This window comes from Nilaparvata lugens, chromosome 4, assembly GCF_014356525.2.
Source record: "Nilaparvata lugens isolate BPH chromosome 4, ASM1435652v1, whole genome shotgun sequence".
NCBI classification, from domain to species: domain Eukaryota; kingdom Metazoa; phylum Arthropoda; class Insecta; order Hemiptera; family Delphacidae; genus Nilaparvata; species Nilaparvata lugens.
The window spans coordinates 57,669,461-57,693,140 of NC_052507.1; the positions used below are offsets into that span (position 1 = coordinate 57,669,461).

At 34.5% G+C, this 23,680-nt stretch overlaps 1 protein-coding gene across 1 annotated transcript; it reads right to left on the minus strand.

The window, feature by feature from the left end:
• Positions 1-239: 239 nt before the first annotated feature.
• Positions 240-20,021, minus strand: LOC111050302 (two pore potassium channel protein sup-9). The gene is made up of 7 exons (XM_022336598.2): positions 19,684-20,021; positions 17,238-17,449; positions 13,109-13,264; positions 11,537-11,880; positions 10,574-10,692; positions 8,805-8,958; positions 240-3,209 (listed from the first exon to the last, which is right to left on the minus strand). The coding sequence occupies exons 2-7, from the start codon at positions 17,362-17,364 to the stop codon at positions 3,102-3,104; spliced, it is 1,008 nt and encodes a 335-aa protein (XP_022192290.2). The 5' UTR covers positions 17,365-17,449; positions 19,684-20,021; the 3' UTR covers positions 240-3,101.
• Between the last annotated feature and the right edge of the window lie 3,659 nt (positions 20,022-23,680).

Sequence of the window (23,680 nt, forward strand, 5' to 3'; positions counted from 1 at the left end):
GTATTTTAAGTATAAAGGTGATGCCGCTTCAAAAAAGAAAAATGTAAAATTCTCTTCTTTTGAGCCTAGTACAAAGAACAATATTTTTTATAATTTATTGTATACTGATTCAAAAAAGACAAGATCAGTGAAACTGAAATTTTTTCAATAATACATTATTTTTTTACTTGATACTTGAGCTATCATGATGATAATATTGTAACTTGAGATACCATGGCTCTGTGGCTCCATTACCCATGTTTAGATTAGGACAACATTATTTTTATTCCAAGTTTTACATAATATTGAAAGACATAGTTACATTGAGTTAGAAATATAGTTGCAACAATATTGGTTTGAATATCTTAAGTTTATTTAGAAAATATTGGAGTTTAAATCCTTGTTGCATAATAAAGTGAGTAATAGCATGCTGTATTACAAAATTTATATTTATATGTGATGAATTTGATAATATTCTGTTGTGTAACTACAAAATTTAATCTTGGGTAGAACAGAAGTTCAATGTTATAACTCATGTTCAAGGGATTACCTTTGTATCTTAGATAAAATACAGTAGATGATTATTTCATCTTCAATGCTAAAACTTTTCTTATTTGCTTCATAAATCAATAATATTGAAAAAATGAAATGTTTTACTCAAATTTATTAATAATCTGACATTTTGAAATCAGTTGAGTTGGTTTATTAATATAAAAGCTATTATTATAAAGTTTTACAAGTCTGTTCATTATCCGATGCTAAGTACACATTGTGCAAGTAGGCTATACACTAAAATATACATGCTCACAGTAGGCTTCTACATTATTTGACATCAAATCTCCACATTTTTTTATCTACAATGATAGTCAATAATACCGTGATAATTTAAAAATATAACAATAGTGGGTCTGAATCACAGATTTTCTATGATGCTACGAATAACTGAACTATAATTTAAAATATATCATATATTAATTAGGCAGTAGGCGATTCTCAGCCTGTAATTCGTCCAAGAACTTTATGATAACGTTTTTGATCGAGAAAGCTTTTAAATGATATCTATTGAGAAGGCGAAAATTCATTGGAACGAATGAGGCAGCATAATATGAAATATATGGTACTAAACATCTATAATCTGAAGTAATGAGATAATATGAAGACAGAAGAAAGAGTTTATTTCAAAAGTGATTGAAATATGAAGTATTAAGCATTAAAAGGAAAGAAGTAATGTGAAGTACGGTATTGAAAGGTGATAGTTCCAGTTTCCAGATTATTTTTGTTACTTATGTCAATCAGACATTAACTCGGGCCACCAAGGTATCTAGAATTCTAGGTACATTGTTGGGTCACCAATCACATTGCTTGTAAATGAGGCTATTTTGAAACATCGAATTTTCCTGTTTTAATAACAATTATGATAATAATCAATCATTATTATAAATTTGACACTCGTCATATCCAAAGCCCATCAACTTGATACATTCAAAAAATCACATTCAATTGAAACTTTTCCATTCTATATACTTTGATCCTACAAAATATGAATTCCATGAATTTATTAACAGCTCCGGTCCCAACTTCTAATCCAATATACAAAAATCTTTCACCTTCCCTTCTGATATCCTTCAATCCACATCTTACTTCAAATTAATTAATGGCTCATAATTTTCAATTGAAAAATAATGAAACCCAATAATAGGCTGTGGTGTGCCTTTTGAGACCGTTATATTTCTTCAGTCTTAACGGTTCAATTAGGATTTGAATAAAAGTAAATCCTCATTCAAAAAATAGTACCGTAGTACACATAGAAGATTATTTTACTTAGTACCTCTTACAACCAATTCACAATATAGGCCAGTGAATATCCAGTCATTTCATAATACATTTATAAATACACAACAATTAATATTCACAAACACATCTATCCATATATTTATTCATATTAATATTTACAATTTTCAAATGAATCAACTATTACACATTTACTGGTTGAAAGAGTACTAGCAGAGAGAAATAATATTAATTATAATTTATAATACTAATATATTATAATAATAATTATTATTAGTCATACTACTGGGAACTTTCACTACTTGACATAACCCTTACCATTCAAGTCTTTACTATAAAGCCTTGAACATATCATGATATTCTCACTAACAAATCCCAAAAAATATATTCAATCTTTACTGGGAATTTTCACTTGTCATTACACCTTCCCACTCGATCAAGGATCAAGTACTAGTCATCTCGAACGTATTTTCTCTCTTTCATACCCCAAAAAATGTTTTGAATCTCTTTATTCCAATCATTTACTGGGATTTTCAACTTCACACCTTACCACTGAAGTCTTCACTTAACTATTAGAATAACTTACACTTTTTCACTATCCAATCCTCGAAAACGTCTCTGATGTCTCAAAGTCATTAGTGTTTCAATAAAGTATTTTGTTGCAGCTACTCGAATATTCTACAACTTGAACATAGTTCAATACCAAATCCCCCATGAAGCTTCCAATGTCTTTTATTCAAACTCTACTGGGAATTTTCACCTTATTACACATCACATTTTACATATATGAATGATTTCACTCCACCAACTCAAGTCTTCCCTAACAACTTGAACATAAATAGTATCAGCTCAATACAAAGTCCCTCATGAAGTTTCAAATGTCCTCAATCCAAAATCTTTACTGGGAATTTTCACATAATATTACACATCATACCACTTAAGTCTTCCCTAACAACTTGAACATGGTTTTCATGACAAATTTTCAAAGTAATTTTTTGATAACAACTTGAACATAGTAGGATCAGCTCAATACCAAATCCCTCATGAAGTTTCCAATGTCTTCAATTCAAGTCTTCACTGAAATTTTTTACTTGCCATTACACCACTCAAGTCTTTCCTAACAACTTGAACAAAGTTTCCAAATACCCAAAAAAATGTCTTCAAAGCCTCTTCCGAAAATGGCTTTGTGTTGCCACCACCTGTAATGCGCATGCGCTCTATATGAGCGTGTCGGCGTCGCGGTCAGACATCTGGTCGTCGGTCTGGCATCGCGACGCGGCGTCGAGCGGTGATGGCGACGGCAGGACTCAGTCCAGCCGTCGCAGTGGCTGCTAGGCGCCGCCCTTAGCGCCTTGGGCGGACATGTACATCGGCTCCAAGTTCGGGAACTGGCTATGGCCCTTGGACGGCCCTAGGCAGTTGCACGAGCATACTGATACCTGTCCAAACGAGATTTGATTAACATCCAAGTTCATAATACTTATTCATTACGAAGAATTTAGTTGAAATCATTCATATTATCCAGTATATAGAATGGAGTGACCTATAGTACTAATAAAGTAAATATAATACAATGGATATTACACAGAGGGGTCCAAAAATATGAATACACTTTTTGGTAACGCACTAGCAGGCTGTTCCAGACCATAGTACCAAAACCAAGATCATTTAGACCAAGTACGTAGCTTGAGCTACGTCCTTTCAAATAAGATTTCTCTCAATGTAAATCAGTCTGTCCATTTCAAAACGGTGTAAGATCGCGTCGTGTTGTCAAGGCTACGTTTTCTAACTTAGTCGTCGCTTCGTATTTCTGGCTGCGCGTGCGCTCTGAGCTGAACAATGACACTTGGGCACAGTTCAAACTGTAATCAAATACAAAAATCTGGTGTGGCGCACTCATACAGCTTTCCTTGCCGTTATGAGAATTGATCACCTGACGCTAGTGTTCACGCGCATCTCAAGTCTACTAACTTATAAACAAAGATCTGAGCCAGCTGGTGACAGGACAATAACGCTGGAGACATACGAGGTCTGCTATCTCTTCATAGTGAATCATTTAATAGATTCAACAGTTTGCAATTGGATTGTCACATTTTCTCGAATTTCGAGATTATTTTCAATTTTAGGTGAAAATGTTACTGAACATTAATTGTAGAGATTTTCATGCTCAATCTTTTCCACTCGATTTTTTTGTTTAAATTATGTACCTATCTGAAGCCTGATAATTGGGAATCTAAAATCAAACTTTACATAGATGGGGCGGAGCTCCTGAATGTTTAACAGTTATGGGACTTGTGGCAGGTGATAGAGCTTATCAATGACTATTTTAGATATACATTTAATCAAAATCGTTGAAGCCGTTTTCGAGAAAACCGCGAAAACCCCTGTTTTTGACAACATTTTCTCCATTTTAGCCGCCATCTAGAATTGCATTCGATCGAAATTGTTCGTGGCGGATCCTCATATTGTAAGGACCTTAAGTTCCGAATTTCAAGTCATTCCGTTAATTGGGAAATGAGATATCGTGTTCACAGACGCACATACACACACACACACACAAACACATACAGACCAATACCCGAAAACCACTTTTTTGGACTCAGGGGACCTTGAAACGTATAGAAATTGGGGTACCTTAGTTTTTTTCGGAAAGCAATACTTTCCTTACCTAGGGTAATAGGGCAAGGAAAGTAAAAATCTGGTGTGGCGCACTCACACAACTTTCCTTTCCGTTATGAAAATTGATCACCTGAGTGATCACGCACATCTCAAGTCTACTATTCAAGAATCTGAGCCAGCTGGTGACTGGACGATAACGCTGGAAGCACACGAGGTCTGCTTTCGCTTCATAGTTAATGATTCAATAGAATCAACAGTTGCCAACAGTTTGCAATTGAATAATCACATTAATTTTCTTGAATTTCGAGCTTATTTTCAATTTTAGGTGAAAATGTTATTGAACATTACTTGTAGAGATTTTCATGCTCAATCTTTTCCACTTGATTTTGTTCCAATTTTTTTTGTTCAAATTGTACATGAAGCTTGATAATTGGGAATCTAGAATCAAACTTTGCATAGATAGGGCGGAGCTTCTGAAATTTTTACAGATATGAGACTTGTGGCAGTTGATAGAGCTTATCAATGTCTATTTAAGGTTTGAATTTGATCAAAATCGTTGGAGCCGTTTTTGAGAAAATCGCGAAAAACCCTGTTTTTGACAACATTTTAGCCGCCATCTTGAATTGTATTGGATTGAAATTGTTCGTGTTGGATCCTTATAGTGTAATGATCTTTAGTTTCAAATTTCAAGTCATTCCGTTAATTGGAAGATGAGATATCGTGTACACAGACACACATACATACACACACACACATACATACATACACACACTTACAGACCAAAAACCACTTTTTTGGACTCAGGGGACCTCGAAACGTATAGAAATTTAGAAATTGGGGGACCTTAATTTTTTTCTGAAAGCAATACTTTCCTTACCAATGGTTATAGGGCAAGGAAAGTGAAAAGAATGAGAAATATACACTGTGACCCACGAAGAGTTTCACACGTCTGATTTTATATGATGTGCCCATTCACACACCGAACTTATATAAATTTTACTCTGTTTATAAAATAGGTTTTAAAAATTTTAAAAATATTCTGGGAAAATTTCAACTCCCTAAACCTCTTAGAAAAAAAATTGTGGCATATTGAAAAACGATACTTTAAGAACATCAAAAAGGTGTTTTCGGTTTTATAAAATACTAGCCGTCAGGCTCGCTTCGCTCGCCATATCCATCTAGCCAGGGGGCTCCGCCCCCTGGACCCCCGACTGGATCGTCCAAGAATAAGATCAGCAGGCTCGCTTCGCTCGCCTGCATTTTTCATTTGAGCATTTTTATCATGTTAGGACAATCCAGTCGGGGGTCCAGACTAAACGGATATGGCGAGCGAAGCGAGCCTGACGGCTAGAAATATAATATTCCCAGGATTGAAGTAGCAGTGTCCAATCAATTTTTCCGCGATAAATGCATTTAAATCTTCAACTTGGTGCCAACCTAACAAAGTCAACTCAACTTAATGCCAACCTGACAAAATTATTAATTTAGTTGCCAGTTAACACTTGTTTCGAAGAGGTACTCTATCTAGATTATTTATAGTTCTATAGTAACATATGATATGGAAATTCCAATTATAATCAAGAGATTGGGAGAAGAAGAATATACATGCTAAAAGACGAACTTTAAACCCTTAAAAACAACCCTTAGAGTTAAAATATTGCCAAAAGATTTCTTAGTGCGCCTCTAAAGGGCCAACTGAACATACCTACCAAATTTGAACGTTTTTGGTCCGGTAGATTTTTAGTTATGCGAGTGAGTGAGTGAGTCAGTCAGTCAGTGAGTGAGTGCCATTTCGCTTTTATATATATATAGATTTTCATGTTTGCAATATGACTATATTGGGCAATTAAATATGACTTTTGAATAAACACTAGAACATAGCCTCATGAAAAACATCAAAGTAAATAATTGAGGAGGCAGCTTTCAAAAAAGATCTTGTCACAAAAAATATCGAGCTATTGCTGGTATCATATTTTTAAAGCTTATGTTGAGCGCTACAAGCCTGCATGCTCAGAACTGGTCAGAAAAAATCTAGTCCAATGTTATTTTTGAATGTAAAACTTGACTTATCAAACAAAAAGAGTTTTGTCCACGAGTAGTTTCTGATCAGAAAAGGTTTAGTCACAACCAGCCAATCACAAAGCAGTAACCATGGAAACCGCAACCCATGATGCTTTGCAAATCTAGACACCCGGCCTGTCTTTTACCTACAGAAGGTTTGAGGTTATGTTAGTGAGTTTCGACTTTCGACAGTGATGAATTACAGCGGTGAATTTGAATCTAATTTTGAATATGGAACAACAAACATCATATTATTAACATCCCACTTAAAATCAGATGATTTTGAAATTAAGTATTGGAAAAACTGATGAAAAACGCAAGTATTTGTTTTTAGTGAATTTGGGCCTTGGAATGAATAATAATTCATCCTGGCTGTTTTCAAATGACTGATTTTTGAAGAAAACCCACATTCAGGAGACAATCCAGTCATATACTGAAAGTGTAAAGAAGGTTGTTCAAAAGAATTTTTGTCCACATGTGTCAATCAAAGAAGGTTTAGTCCAACATTTAAAGCTTTATTATCCAAAAACTATTAATATTCTAGGAAAAAATTGTTGATCAATAATGTTTCTGATGCCTGATTAATCATGTAAAAAAATTCAACTCTCTGCACTGGTTAATATTGTCACAACAGTTTTTTGTCATTTGTGAGAAATTAGCTTTTGGTGACAAGATCTTTTTTGAACGCCGCCTCCTCAATGAATTATTCAAATTCAAACCCATCCACAGCAACACACTCATAACAGCGCTTAAGAAATGGTTAGTAAGCTTTCACAAAGAAACTCCACGATATCCGGAGAAGTTCCTCTTCTATTGATCGTTTTAGTTCCTCATCATTATTGAAGCTATTGGGTAATGAAGCTATGGGTATAAACTTTTTCTTTCAAGAACCCCATAAGAAGAAGTCACAAACAGTTGAATCTGGTGATCGGGGTGGCCAATCTGAAAAATCATTTCCACGACCAATCCAACGGCCATGAAGTTTGTCATTTAGTAATTGCTTGACATGATGTCGCTCGGCAAACGTACGGCGGTCTAAAACGGCCTTACAGTTTGCATGCTAGCTATTCATTTCACATTACTGTACCTTTTGACAAAGCATCGAACTACACTACCAAGATAGATTCAATCATGAATATAATACTATTTGCAATCGAAATCATGGATGGAAATTGTTATTCCAATTGCAAGAAGATCTTTGATTAAATGACAATTGAACAAGTAAGTTCAAGTTGCTTTGATGCATCAATATTATAGTGTAGATAATTACGATTGGCTAATGATGCATTACGATTAGGCTAATCGTGACTTCAAATTGTAGGGTACCTACATTCTATAATATAGTTCGGATACTGAAGGAAAACAGCAATAAAGGTAGATTGAAAATTAAAACAAAATAGTCTTTAGGCGGAATTTGGACTTTATAATAGATTCTAATATAGAATCTTTTTTTATAAAACAAAGACAGCCCTGTTTTTTACTTTCCTTGTCCTATTACCATAGGTAAGGGAAGAACGAAAAATTTCAAGTAGAAGAGATTGAGCATGAAAATCTCTAAAAGAAATGTCCACCTCACCTAACATTGAAAATGAACTCGAAATTCGAGAAAATGTGATTATTCAAATGCAGAGAGGCAACTTAATGCTAGGCAACTGTCGATTCTAACCGCGTCGTGTGTCTCCAGCGTTATTGTCCTGTCAATTGCGCTATTGTCACAAGATAAAGCTCAGATCTTTGAATAGTAGACTTGAGATGCGTGTGAACACTAGCGTTAGGTGATCAATTAAGAAATTAATACGGTACATCATGTGATAGATTACAACGAGTATCATTCGTTTACCTACGAGTATGATGAACATTTTCATAATGGCAAGGAAAGTTGTGTGAGTGCGCCACACCAGATTTTTCTCATTTGCAATGATGGGGAGTGGGAACATAGATGTTGGGTAGTCGGATGGAGTTAAGTCTTCAGCTCATGTGCTGAATTTTGGTAGGAAGCAGGAGTTTATACTTAATATAGGCTCTAATATAATATAAAACGAACTCAGCCCTGTGTTTTCTCATTTGCAATGATGGGGACATAAATGCTGGAGAGTCTGATGGAGTTTCAGTCTTCAGGTCATGTGCTGGAATTTGGAGAGAAAGCAGAAATGCAAATCGAAACCTCTCGCTTCACAGCGTTCCACTGCAGTATTTTCTATAGTGAGATCCTATTCAAACTATCTTTCAAATAATAACAGTGCTTCCCATTGAAATAATTATAGCAAATTGAAGAGAATGCCATATATTACAGAGTGTACATTACTTACTATACTCCTCCATACAAATAACATCGCATACTCTGTGAAGAATACCTGATCAGAGTCATAGTTTCCTCCCCCTCCACCGCTATCCGTGCGTTCTGCGATCATCTTTCCATTGAGAGCGAGCTCTTCCCCCTCCAATGTCAACACATGCTGTGAGGCGGGAACCATCTCACTGTCGTCACGGCGGACATCTTCTGCGTTCCTGGCGGTCAACAATCAATTCCAATTTTATTTAATATGGTTTCATATTGTCCCAGAACGTGGGAAGGGATAGACTATACAAACTTTGGACACACATTTTAATACTGAGGCCCGGTTGCACAAAAGCCGGTTAAATTTCAACCGTGAACCAATCAGAGAAGGCTTTTATGAAGAGACGGCTTCTCCGATTGGTTCTCGTGGAATTGATCACGATTAAAATTTAACTGGCTATTGTGCAACCGGTACAAATACTATCATTGTGCACAAGGAAAACTACAACTTTTTTCAAATTCACAAGTTTATCCAACTTGTTTTTTTTTGCTGATTCTTATTGAACAAAATTAATACAATTTGTAATAAGTTTCGTTTGAAGATTTGATGGAGTTCATCAGTAACATCAAAATCTTATTTCGAACCCAAATAATTAGAGATGAGCCAATTATTACCCAAAATGAGGACTACTCTAAATTGTCAGTATTCTTATCAACCAATGCTATTTGAAATTCAACCAATGCTGTGAGACGAATCTTACTATATTCCACAGTCAACATTATCAACCTCATCAACAAGCAATTATCTTAATTCGCAAATGTCACTACATTTTCCACTCCCAAACATCTATTGAATCACTTCAAAATCGCAGTAGGCATTCTTGAAATTGAGGATGGAAATAGATTAGAATTATTTTATTATTTTTTTCCATCTAGCTGTTAACCCTGTTGTCAATATTTGCAGTAGCAGAAGTCTTCGGAGTGATTTACATCATTTAAAATTAGGATCTTCGTTATTTTTATTTATTTATATTTTTTACAAAGAAGCACTGACTGGGAGAGAAAAACTAAGGATACTCCTTGTACTATTTCTCTCCCAAATTTAGATAACATTTTAAAAGTCCAAAATAGGGTTATGATTTCACTTTGTTAAAATTTAAATGAACAAAATTAAATAAATGATAATCATTCTTGAAATTGTTATGAATGCGAATAGCCTTTCAATAATCAACAATGATTTCTTAATTCAGCACTATCACTACACTGAAGCTGGATTCCCACTCAACATTGACTGACAGTAGTGAAAATATATACTTTCCATATAACTTCCAATGAGATGATTCATACTCGCTCGGCTGAATGGGAATAGTACAATAAAGAACTCATGAACTTCAACTGTTCACTATCACTTCTGTGTGGGAATCCAGTTTTTGGTGATCCTTACAAAATTTTATTTTCTCCTAGTTCTTACAATCACCCACTCCAACCATCACCACTCAACAATCACCCACCCGGTCATGTGTTGTTGGGTAGGATATTATTTTATATCATTCTTCGAGAATCGACAAGTTGAAACACCGCCGATTTTTATGAAGTTACATCACAATATCATTATCGTTATTCTAATTGCATTCAATAAATTAGTGTATAAGCCAGTAAATATTGTAACATACATACATAAAGAACTCTAATCTAATATCCAACCGCCTAATTCTTAATGATCACCTCAAAATCGCAATCGGCATTTTTTAATAAATCATTGCCAATCAACATATCAATTTATCTAGTTATGAATAAGTATGGTATTTGGAAGCTTTAAAATGATGTACGGTAACGGTAACTTACATGGTCATGAAACGTAGCACGAGCAAATTGATGCTAGCAGCCACCACTGCCAGCCCGAATAGGATGAACACCAGACTCAGAGCCACGTAGCCTGGCTTCTTGATTAGGGCTTGGTCGTTCTGTCAACATTCATTCAAGTTTACTAATTTTTTACATAACAATGAATAGCTGGTATGACAATGATGATAGCAATAATGATATATAAGATATAAGAGGACAATTGAATGCTAATGCAGAATTGTCTTTGATTTGAGCGAAGCTTGAACTATCTGAAATCAGAACAAGTAATAAAATGCTCAACTTCTCGGCAATGGAGAGGAATTTCAATGTGTTGGTTTCATAAGAATAACAAATATTAAAAAAGCGAGTTCTTCGGAAATTGGAGAAAATATGTACAGTTATCATAGCTTTGGCATCTGTATATTAATTCATATTTGTATATATGTTGAGTTCCTGAGGATTGAAAACTCCTGATATGCCTGATTCAATCCAAGGAAGGGGTTTGACTCAGTGGTGTAGCTGACAAGCTATCGCTTAGATATGTAAGGAATCATGCAACTGGTCTCCTCTAAATATAAATCATTCGCCTTTTCTGAATATGAATCATTAGTTGTAAAATCGCTTCCTGGTGGTTCGGAACCCACCCAAAATTGTTGGCTCATTCATCTCTCATCATTATCCGCCTCATTACCCACACACAAGCCTAGAGCTCTTACGGCATCACCATTTGCAAAAAAAGTTTTGAAACACTTTGGGTTCCACCTTCCACCATTGTAAAGTTTCAAAGGTTCCAACTTTACTGTAAAACGTTCATGAATACTGTAGTATGATAGTGATGAAAAATAATGCTATCAATATTGAAATGATCAATATACTGTATATTGTTAATAATTGAATTAAATTCGACATTAGTGATTGTTTTCGATAGTCGATCAAATAAAACATCGAAAACTCGAACCTCACCTGCAGAGCAACATAGTCGCCGAACCCAATAGTGGTCAGCGTCACAAAACAGTAATAGAAACTGTCGAAGTAGCTCCATCCTTCATAGCGGGAGAAGACGGCCGCTCCCGTTGTGGTGATGAAAAAGGACAGAGTTCCGATGGCCATCATTAGATTAATTTCGGTCGCTTCAGTTTGAGCGCAACGCAGAAACTCTTTGGCTCTCTTGATGACAACCGATGCGAATTTGTTGAGACGCTCTCCTATGCTCTGGAACATGACGAGGCCTAATGGGATGCCCACCATGGCATAGGCCATGCAAAACGCCTTGCCGCCTATTGTTACGGGGGTGGAGTGGCCGTATCCTGTTGGAGAGAAAAACATGAGAATTACTTTCGCAATATGATATAGATAATGAATTAATAGAATTAACTGTTCAGTATATATTATATATTCATATTTCCTGCTAAATTCTAATATAGAGAAAATATAGCATAAGAGGATTTCACTGTTAACTCTGCTGATAGTCCTTAGATAGTTATTTTTCGTGAAGCTATTTGACGCTGGTAGTCTCTCATACTGTGCCGTTCATACCCACGCACAGGCCCAGAGCTGATTTAGGGAATCATACTCAGCAAAATACTCATTCTCGTTAAATTCAACTCAGCTGAGCTTCAGTCTCTTTAACCTCAGACTTCAGTTTCCATAATCTAAAGGTGCGTACAGATATACGCGCTGCGAACATGAGCAATGCACTTTTAATCAGCTGATTATATCTGTATTCTTACAGAAACGGTAAGATACAAATATGAAAAGCTTGGCATCAGCTGATTAAAAGTGAATTGCTCATGTTCGCGGCGCGTAAATCTGTACGCACCTTAATATGCTGTTGAAATCGACTCATTCGAAGAGATACTGGCTGACTCAATTCGCCTTACGACATGGTTTCTAATTCTATTTAGATGATAATTTTAGTTTTTGAACTGAGTTGCACTTTGAGTTGAGTTTTGTGATGCGAGTTGTTTTGCCATTAATTCATCAACTAAATTGTTGGTTGTAAAAATGAGCTGAGCTTGAACGAATTTAATAAGGAGAATTCAAAAATAGTATTGTGTTACTATGAGATAATCAAAATACTATGTGTGAGATAATCAAGTTCAGTCAAGTGTCCTGAAGTCATTTCAAGAAGGAAACTCATTTCTAGTTGAGTTGATCTTATTTAAATCATGACATCTCTATTCAAATCAGGCAACTCGATTCAAGAGTCAAATTAATCTTAGTTGCACCATTCAGCCAAGCTCAGTTGTCAGTTTGGTTCAGTTGAACCAAAATAGTGTTACGAGTCTTGGACCCATCCTGATTGTTGAACAATTATTTTGAAAAACCATATCAAAGTGTATTCAAAAGGTATTGGCTGATAAAATTATAGGTTCATGTTCAGTAACGAAGTTCATAGCTTAGTTTATTAGACATTTTGAAAGATTTGATGAAATGCGATGGAAGCAGAAGATAATAATGAAAGTTTATGATTGTTGTGGTAAATCAGTTGAATATGAAGATATACTTTTATCAGATATGGTATTGGTAACTTACCAATGGCAGCTAAGACGACTGTAGCAAAGTAGAATGCTCCAGCAAACTTCCATTGTGGTCCAGCTTTATGAGGCTTATTTTCAGTTATCACAATCTCTATCATCCGGTAATCCTCTTTTGTTATGTTGTATTTGTTGATCAAACCATTCCTCATATCTGTTCAAAGGATGAACAAATATCAGTTTGAAGAAGTCATTACTTCAAATACATTTTCAAGTTCAAGGTTATTACTTTCTGAATTAATTTCACGAAATAATAAGAGAAAATTTAGCAGTAGAATCATTAGGAACATAGTGGATAAACTGGATATAAACTCACGATAACAAACTGAAATGTCAGACATAATAAATGAATCAAGAGAGTATAAAGTTACATAAATCATTACTATTACGATTATGTTAGCTTTTTGGTTTTCTTATAAAGTTCTTTTACAATTAGTCCAGTCAAGGAAATGTTATATAGGGAAAAGTTGGGAAGACAATTTTTGACCCCCCAGTTCTGTTTAGGGTAGTAAGTAGGTGAACATACCAAAAGTCCCCACCCCTACTACCTGTGCTGAGGAGGTGGGGGTGGTTCAAAGGTACCAGTTTTTTGTTTCTCGCATATAACTCGAAAAATATGTATCTTACGGACATAACTGTTGTATAAAAAATTAAAGCTTACAAAATTTCCTACAATATCCATTCCACAACTTTTTTAATTTTTTTATATCTCCTCTAGTTTTTGAGATATCTGCTCTTGAAGGTGTGACATTTTTGAAAAAAACACGTTTGCCACAATTTTTTTTTCTATTTTTGCTCTTATAACTTTTTGAAAGTCGACGGGAAAAATCAATACTGATTATGAGCTTATAGAGCATTAAATTTTCTTCAATTTGATGTATAATTTCACACTTTTATGGATTTTCCTACTTCTTTTGCAGCAGCTTTAGTATTGAGTGTGGAATCTCCATATTTGCAACAATAGACCAATTGACAAAGGAATTTGGAGGGAATGTTTTAAACAAAATTTTTGACCTTGCAGCTTTGTTGAGACTAGTTGGAAGGAGAACATATCAAAAGTCCCCATTCCCTAATCATGTGCTAAGGGAATGAGGGTGGTTTAAAAGTTGCATTAACAGCGTTTTGCTCCCACGCTCATATCTTGAGAAAGATGCATTTAACCGACATAACTCACTATTAAAAAATGAAGCATGATAAATTCTCTAAACTTTTTGTCTAGTGGAACTTTGTTATATTCCCAACAGTTCCCGAGATATTAGCTCTTGAAGGTGTTTAATTGTTGAAATAACAGGTTTTTATACAATTTTTTGCTCTCAGGACTTATAACTCTCCAACAATGCATCGTAAAAACTGATGTTTATCGTAGGTTTGTAGAGCATTGAATTCTCTTTGAAATTTTGTATTATTTCACTATTCCAAGTTTTCCTTTCATTGTTGCAGCAGCTTCAATGTGGGGGGTGAAATTTTCATTGCTGCAACAAGTGTCAACTCAGCGGTTCCACACCTTCCACAGAGGGGATAAAGATGCGCACTTTTGCTATGTTCACTTACTAACTAGTCCAAATTAAGCTGCAAAGTAAAAAATTGTGTCACAGACACCCCCTTCAAATGTCATTGTCAAACGATCGATTGTTGCAGCAATGAAAATTTCACCCCTACATTGAATATTGAAATAATATATGATTTCAAAGAGAATTCAATGCTCTACAAACCTATGATAAGCATAAGTTATTACGATGGATTGTTGGAGAGTTGTAAGCCCTGAAAGAGCAAAACATTGGATAAAACCCTGTTATTTCAACAATTCCAAACTTTTAAGAGCTAATATCTCGGTAACTGTTGTGAATATCACAAAGTTCCATTGGACAAAAAGTGTAGAGAATTTATCAAGCTTCATTTTTGAATTGTTGGTTATGCCGGTTAAATGCATTGTTCTCAAGATATGAGCGTGGGTGCAAAACGCTGAAAATGCAACTTTTAAACCACCCTCATCCCCTTAGCACATGAGTAAGGGATGGGGACTTTTGATAATTATGTTCTCCTCCCAACTAGTCTCAACAAAGCTACAAAGTCAAAAATTGTATTCAAAACATTCCCTCTAAATTCCATTGTCAATTGGTCTATTGTTGCAAAACTGGAGATTTCACACTCAACACTAAAGCTGCTGCATCAGGTGCAGAGAAATTCATAAAAGTGTGAATTATAATTTAAATTGAAGAGAATTTAATTCTCTATAAACTCATAATCAGCATTGATTTTTCCCGTTGATTTTAAAAAAGTTATAAGAGCAAAAATAGAAAAAAATTGGTGGCTAACGTGTTTTTCAAAAATGTCACACATTCAAGAGCAGATATATCGAAAACTAGAGAAGATATAGAGAAAGTTGTGGGACTAATATTGTGGGAAATTATGTAAGTTTCAATTTTGTATATAACAGTTATGTATGTAAGATACATATTTTTCGAGTTATATGCGAGAAACCAAAAAATGGTGCCTTTAAACCACCCCCACCCCTTTATCACAGTGGGTAGAGGCTGGGACTTTCGATATGTTTACCTCCCTACTACCCTAAACAGAACTGCGGGGTCCAAGATTGTCTTCCAAACATTTCCCTCTATACCCTTTTTTGAGCATCCATTGCCTGGACTAAATTCATTTTAGTATAAAGAAATAATATTCAAATGAGAATCCTCTTCATCCATAGAAAGAGTATTGAACTATATGGTTCGGAGATTGATAAGCACTATCATTTTTATTTTTCACCATACAAGAAAAATTATTCGAGTAGTTTTCACGCTTGTGGTTGGCTGTAGCCAGAGAGCCAATAGGAACTCAGTAGGCGAATCTTGTCTTTGACGTACTTTCTAGTTGTTGTTGATAGTTGATAAAACGCTTCCTATCAATTGAATCTGAACATTTTTTAAATTTAAATAATGATAATACAAATCTTCTTCTATAAAAATTCTTATCTCACTGACTCACTCACTGATCACGATTTCTAGAAAACTACTAGACGGATTGCAACAAAACTTGAAATATAGCTTCCTTATAAGTCCTAGGTGCTCACTAAGAAATCTTTTGGCGATAAAAAGTAAATTCGTATGGCTTTTGTTGGTGGGGAGTCCCTTGCGGGAAGGTCCCACCGCCTGAATATATAATTTAAGCCGTCAATGGGCCTTACGACTGTCATACTTCAGCCGGGACCGACAGTTTAACGTGCCCATCCGATAACATGGGAGTGATCTGGTTAAAAAACTTTTGATATTGAGAGGGTTTGAACCCGGGATCTCTATGCTGCTAAGCAGGCACTCTATCCACTAGACCACGGATATTTGGCGATATTTTCACTCTAAGGGTGGTTTTTAAGGGTTTAAAGTTCGTCTTTTAGCACGTATATTCTTCTTCTTCAAATCTCTTAATAAATTATAATTGAAATGTCCATAACTTACCATATGTTAATATAGAACTATAATCTCGAGAGAGCACCTCTTTGAAACAGTTGTTAACTGGCTATTAAATTAATAATTTTGTCAGGCTGACTTTAAGTTAAGTTGACTTTGTTAGGTTGGCACCAACTAACTAATTTTAAGTTTGAGAATGAATTAAAATGCATTTTTCGCGAAAAAATTGATTGGAACTGCTACTTCAATCAGAGCTATTCCTGGGAATATTATATTATTATTTATTCTCCAATCACTTGATAATTATTATACGGTCGAGACATGTCGTGATTAAAAAATTTTAAAAATGGTACTAAGATTTAAATTTTTATTTCTATTCCTGAGAAATAAACAAACAAACTTTCATGGCGGGAGCTGCTTCTATCAATTGATCCTATTTTCATCTAGGGAGAGCACCTTTCCGGATACAAAATTCTATGACAGTGACGAGATCATATTTATTTATTATTTCAGTTATTCAGCAAGCAATTTTTGTTTGTATGATGGATCTCAAGAACGATTATAACGACTTTGGTAGAATTTAGGTTATAAATATTTTACAAAAATAATCTTATCTTTCAATTCCCGTAGCGTAGCACGGGTGCCCTGCTAGTTTAATATAAAATTATAGCTCGAAATTATTTTCAATTACATTACTTTGAATGAATGTATTCCTATCTCACTCACCTTGCAAGAACTCCCATCTCTTCCTCTCCGTTTCTGATTCTAATGAATCAAAAACAGCGGCACCCACCAGAAGATAGGTGAAAGTGCAAACGACCAGAGAAAGAGTTCTCACGTTTTGTCTTTTCATAATTAATAATTGAAGAGAGCTACTCGAATAGAATCATCTCTCTTGGATTGTATCAGTTTAAATGATAAACTGGCTGGGATTTCATCTAGAATCAATGATTGATAAATTAAATAAGGTAGAATGTCACTAATAAAAATGTAGAAAATGAAGAGTTGAACACAGATACTTGGAAAATGATCTGAACAAATGTATGGATAGAACAATATTAGTCTATTATAAGTGATTGAACTCAAATGAGTGAACATAGCAATGTTAGATATCAATCAATAGTACTAGTGATAATGTTGTCACTATTGTATATTGTATCTACTTTAATATAATGAAAAGATAAATAAATATATTGGCTCAATTGTATTGTATTGAGATCCTCTCCATATATTACCATATTCATGATCGACCCCAAGGGTATGGGTGTATCATTAAATCATTGTACAAAGAAGAGACATGTACGACAAGAAAATATTCATTTAGAGCAAATTAATCATTTTTTATTCTCACAGTGGGGGAAATTCTCTCACAAATAGACTACAATTTGGACTAAAGTAAACATAATAAATTGTAGAAAAAAAACATTCTCATTCGAAGTAAGTTCAAAGTTTATATTATTGAGTTCATTTCTAGTGAAAAATTGTGTTGAAAAATTAATATTTATCTTCCAATCTTTAAACAATAGGCCTATTCAAGTTTCGTTATCTAATCAACTGATCAGTACGGTTATGATTATCATTTCAATAGACTGAGTTTTCCCCTGAGATCAACAGGCGTATCTCGTATGAGCTGCTTATTGAAGGTTTTGGCTTTCATCCAAATTTTATCAGTTCAGGATGGTGATCAGAGCTGTTATCTCAATACAGATTGTGAATGGATAATGCATGGGGAGTTCTGATTGATGGTAATTGAAAGAAGTGTGAGAAGTTATAGTATTGCTTGTGTATAGAAATTATAGTTGCTTGTGATGAATTTTTCTATTATATAATATCGTGCATGTGAAATTTATTGTTATTCTGAAGAGAATGAGACACCATTTCTATCAGATAATTGTCATTTATTATTGAAAGAATAGGCCTGTCCAATTACTTCTAGAATTTTGAAATGTTTCTACTGCCGTGCGCTGTGCGCTATCGGTACTGATTGGCTATGATAGGATAAGATAAGATAAGATATATTTTATTGCTAATAAACATATACAATGCAGTAATAGGAAAAAGTCACAATACAAACAATACAATAGAAGTAAAAAAATCATAGCACTGGCAGAAGTAACAATACAATAACAGTTACAATACAACCAACAACTGAACCAACCGAATACAGTCATAGGAAAAGAAAGAAACAAAACTGACTAGAACAATCAACACTGTACCACAAGTGTAATATTATCTCGATATAGCTTATTTTATGGACAAGACACATACAAACTTTACTCTGGTAGACATTAATAACAATACTAACATTCAAGAAACTCTTGCACTGTATAGAAAGACTTGAATGTAACCCTCTTGACCTAACTACCATCTTGAAACGCCCAACTGGAATAGCTCTAATTTCTAGCCGCAGCCTGTTGAATAATTTTGTTTGCTGGAAATAATGGCTTTAGTAAGTTTTCCTCAGTCAAACGTGAGGCACTGTTAAATTCTCCCTATTCCTATTATTGAAATGGTGGGTATATGACTGGATATCAAAACTGGAATTTTTTTGTCTCACCTGTTACAGATTTTGATAAATTAAAAGTGCCGGATACAATTTAATACAATAATTGAATATTCAAAAATAACATGAATATTTGTTATAGGGCCTATAACTAATATTGAAAACCTACTACTAATAATTGATAAACATCTTATATGAAAAAGATGTCTTCATGAACAGTTTTATATTGTGTGTTTGATTTTTTGGTCCCAAGTTTCATAGTTTCTTCGAGGTTTAGACTGTTTTTATTGTTTCCAATTGTTTAGTTTTGTTACTTGTTCATTTTGGAGTGTAACACAAATGTGGAAGTGCGACATAGTTAGGCCTATACCCTAGCTATAGAACCGCTATTATGGCTTCAGCCTGAGATATTTTTCTAGAAGTTGTATAATTCTGAGTAATTGGATGGATGAATAGGCTATAGGCTGTATTTAATAGCTCCAAGTTCAAAGATATCACTGCATTTCTAGTCATGGAAGATTTATTCGTATTTTATATGTCAGAGTAGAACATTTCTCATCGAACGTCCAACGCGTCGATTATGGAATCGTATCAATTTTACCCAGAATGAAAAGAGCAAGAAACATTGTTAGAAATTAATAAAATAGTCAAATTGAATAGTAAACTTACCATGGCCAAATGTGAAATCTTCTTCTCAAATCATCTTCTAAGTAAGATGATAAGGATCCATAACCCAGCTACTAACCGGTTATTCCAAAATCTAGTAAAACCCTCAAAAACCCAGCCTAAGCCTACATAACACTCAGTCCTCACATATTTCAGACTAGATTCTCACTTCCCTGCTACTTAGTTACGTTTTCTCTAAATTCTCAAAACTTGTAATATTTTCAAATAAGCCTTTGAATATAGCCTACTCTTCTCGATCTAGGAAAGCGTTTGTTATTATGAGGGACGTAGTAGTGTAAGCAGCTGTATGCTGGGATTCTGAGATGATAAATGATGACGTCACATTATTGAGAGGGTGGATGTCTGAGTCTGAGATGGCCCTATTGATTTTAGTCCTTGTTTGGTATCATCCGTAGAGTAGCGCCGGAAGCGGCGAAAAAGTGAACCAGCTGGGAACCAAACAAAACACGGCTCAAGAGGCTAAATACAGTACGAAACTTCAGTTATTCTCAGTTCACCATGTAGAGCCATTTGAAAATCGTTGCCCACAATCAAAACCAGGGCTCCTCTGGCAGTGGACTCCAGGACTCCTATTGGCTTACTTGAATAGTACGATATCAGGTAATACGATCAGCTGCTCGTATTACCTGCTCCCTCATTGCTTAGCTTGGGATTGATTGAATTTTCGGTATATGGACTCCTTGTTGTTGATATAACAACTAGAGAGGTACGAATTCGCAAAATGAAGGTGAATTAATTTTTCATCTTCGTTATTCACAAGCAAGCCTGATTTTTTTATGGAGAGCTTATCACTTATCTATTGCTATCACCAAACAAATGGATTAATGGGATGGAATAATACTCAAAAACTTTGTATCTATGTTGAAATCTCTATTCCTGTATTCTATTGTCTTCTTTAATATCCAAGATTTGATTACCTGATGCAGTAGGTATTGCATTTTCACATTCACAACATTATATGAATTTCTAATAAGAAAATGGATCTCATTAATTTATAATAAGTTTTTCGAAGGTTTCTCTCCTTTTAAAATTTTGAAATTCACAATAGAATTGATAAAATACACTGCAATCTTCTTTATATCTTCTACAATTACAAGAGTAACAAGTATAACATTTTCACCTTCATACCAGTATTCCTATAATGTTGTAAATGTGAGAATCTCATAGAAAAATACACTCAAAAATACATGAGAATAACCGACTAGACTACTTTCGTCAACAGATTTACCGATAACATCCTTCTAGTCATTGCACCTATTGCTTGCAAAAGGGATCATCCGTACCAGTTGGATTATTGAATAATTTGACAGCATTGACAAAAAACTTTATGTTCTCAAAGAATCACAAAGCATCATCAAAGCATCCAATCTTGGATTCATCAAAGCATCTACCGTACGTGAAAGGGTAATGTTTTCGGCATTGTCAAACCGTATCTGTTAGATGAATTGGGAAAAGCTCGAAATAAATGAAAAAATTCAAACGATACATTAATTATTCGACAATTACGAAAGATGCATGCCAGCAAACGTGATCCTACATTTAAATTTAAAAGGGAAAAAATGTCCGAGATGAAATAATTGGACTAAGCGAAATGTTCCATAATAATGATAATAATCAGGTTATTGAATTGTGTGACGGGCATTATGATGTTAGGGGAACATTTTTCAGGATTTAAAATTGTAATAAGGGCCAGGGTCAATTCACTTCCAACAAGACGAATTTAATATTACTTGTGTTCACCAAAAAATTACTTAGATTCGCAGAATAATAGAAACATGATATTAGTTCTCAGCACTTGAATATTCTGAACTGTTCAAATAGTTTGAAAATAATTCATCAAAATATTTGATGGGTTATTAGTAAGTTGAACCGTTTAGACAATCTGTTGAAGAAAGAACCCAGACATTCTTGTATTGAGTGAACATGGTCTGAAGGATATGAAATAGCTTCTCTAATAATCAGTGATATGCTTCTAGTCTGTAGTTTTTGTAGGGATGATCTGAGAAAAGGAGGCGTAGCTATATTTGTAAGTCGTAGGTTTTCAGACATTACTTCCTCTAAGTTCAGCAAACTGTATAGGTGATTTATTAGCAATAGAAAATTGAAGTGTGTGGTTTCAAGTTTTATATAGGTAAGGATTGTTATGTTGTTGTGGCCGTATAGATCTCCAAGTGGAGACACAAATGTATTTTTTGAGCGGCTTGAAATACTGTTTGATAGAATTTTAAAAAATGTTTCTGATAGGATTTGTTGTGCCGGTAATTATAAACATAGATATTTTGAATAATTCTCCCAATCGTAGAAGGTTAATTAATGTTCTACATCAGTTTGATTTACACTGCAGTGTTAAAGATCCAACAAGAATAACAAGATATCGACAGCCGATCTACCGATATATGACAGCCATCGACAACATAATAACAAATATTAATTGTGAATCCTATGTTGCACAGGTAGTACACACTTTGTTGTCGGACCATACTGCACAGTTTTCCTATCTACAATTAGTTCATGTTTCTGGTAGATTTAAAGCAAGTCGGATACCGTTTAACACTCCTGTGTACAGCTGCTCTCAGGAGATTTAGTAATATGATAAGTTCATTGAGTATGGAGTCTTGGTTGTCTGTTTATGAAAAATCAGATGTGAACACACAATTCAAGCATTTTCATGAAAATTTTCTTAATCACATGAATGTGAACTGTACTTTAAAACAATCGTATAGAAGGAAGCAAAAAAAAGGAAAATGAAAGGATATTGGATTACGGAAGAAATTATTCAGATTAGAAACATATTAAAATTAGTTAAGATCAAAATAGATAATGGAGAAATAGTTGATAGGGAGCTGATAAAACGAATTCAACAAATTATGACAGTGAGGTTATACAAGCCAAAAAACAATTTATTAGTAATTCAATTTTAAGTGCAACCAAATAAATCTCAGAAAAGCTGGGAAATAATAAATGAACTCAGAGGCAAAAGAAAAAAAATGCAACCGAATATAGAGCTAGAACAAAATGGAGAAATCTCTACAGATCCTAAAGAAATTGCTAACGCTTTAATAATTTTTTTTATTTCAATGGCACCAACATTGAATATATTAAACTCAAGTAAGAATATGACAATGCTTCCTTTCTAGGAAACTCTACCGTGAAAACTGTCTCTACCTTTTTCCAACAGATATAATGAAGTACTTAATATAAAAGAAAGTATCAGAACAAAAAGTAGTGTAGGGTTCGATATGTTCCAAGCAGCATAGTTAAAGCATGTTGCAATCAAATAGTCGAACCTCTAGTTTTCATAATAATAACACTCTTAAACAGGCATCTTTCCGGATTTACTCAAAATAGCCAAAGTTAAACCACTATTCAAAAATGGTGTCAGAAATGATATTATAATTACAGACCTATTTCATTTTGTCAGCTTTTTCTAAGATTTTTGAGAATTGATATATAACAGATTATGAACTATCTGGAAAATTTGATTTAATATCTTCCTGCCAGAATGGCTTTGTGAGGGGGAAATCTTACTATATCTGCCGCTGTATCGTTCATTGAAGGTATCATAGATAAGGCTGATAAAGGAGATTACGTAATCGGGGTGCTATTAGACTTATCTAAAGCATTTGATAGTGTTGATTCAAATCTCTTATCAGTAGGATTTCAAACGTCGGAATAAGAGGTGTTGGGGGTAATTTGATCAAGTCTTACTTGTCCAACCGCTTCAATATGTAACAATAAATTCTGATACCCAGGTACTGATTCAATGCCTCTCAGGGTCACAAGGTGTACCACAGTCTATTCTTGGGACCTTTGCTTTTTGTGTTGTACACCATGATCTGCATCATCTGTCCCGTAGGTGTTAATGTTACTCTGTATGCCAACGATACAACCCTGATGTTTAATGATAAGAGCTCATGAACTTGAAATAAATGCCAACACTCTTACAAACCTCATGTTCAATATTATAACGAGTCGTTTT

Excerpts from the sequence above, each read along its gene's own strand:
- LOC111050302 (XM_022336598.2), bottom strand. The coding sequence starts at position 17,364 with ATGAAAAGACAAAACGTGAGAACTCTTTCTCTGGTCGTTTGCACTTTC. Across the intron at positions 13,265-17,237 it reads GAGATGGGAGTTCTTGCAAG|ATATGAGGAATGGTTTGATC; the intron begins GTGAGTGAGATA and ends TCCTTTGAACAG. Across the intron at positions 10,693-11,536 it reads GCGACTATGTTGCTCTGCAG|AACGACCAAGCCCTAATCAA; the intron begins GTGAGGTTCGAG and ends GAATGTTGACAG.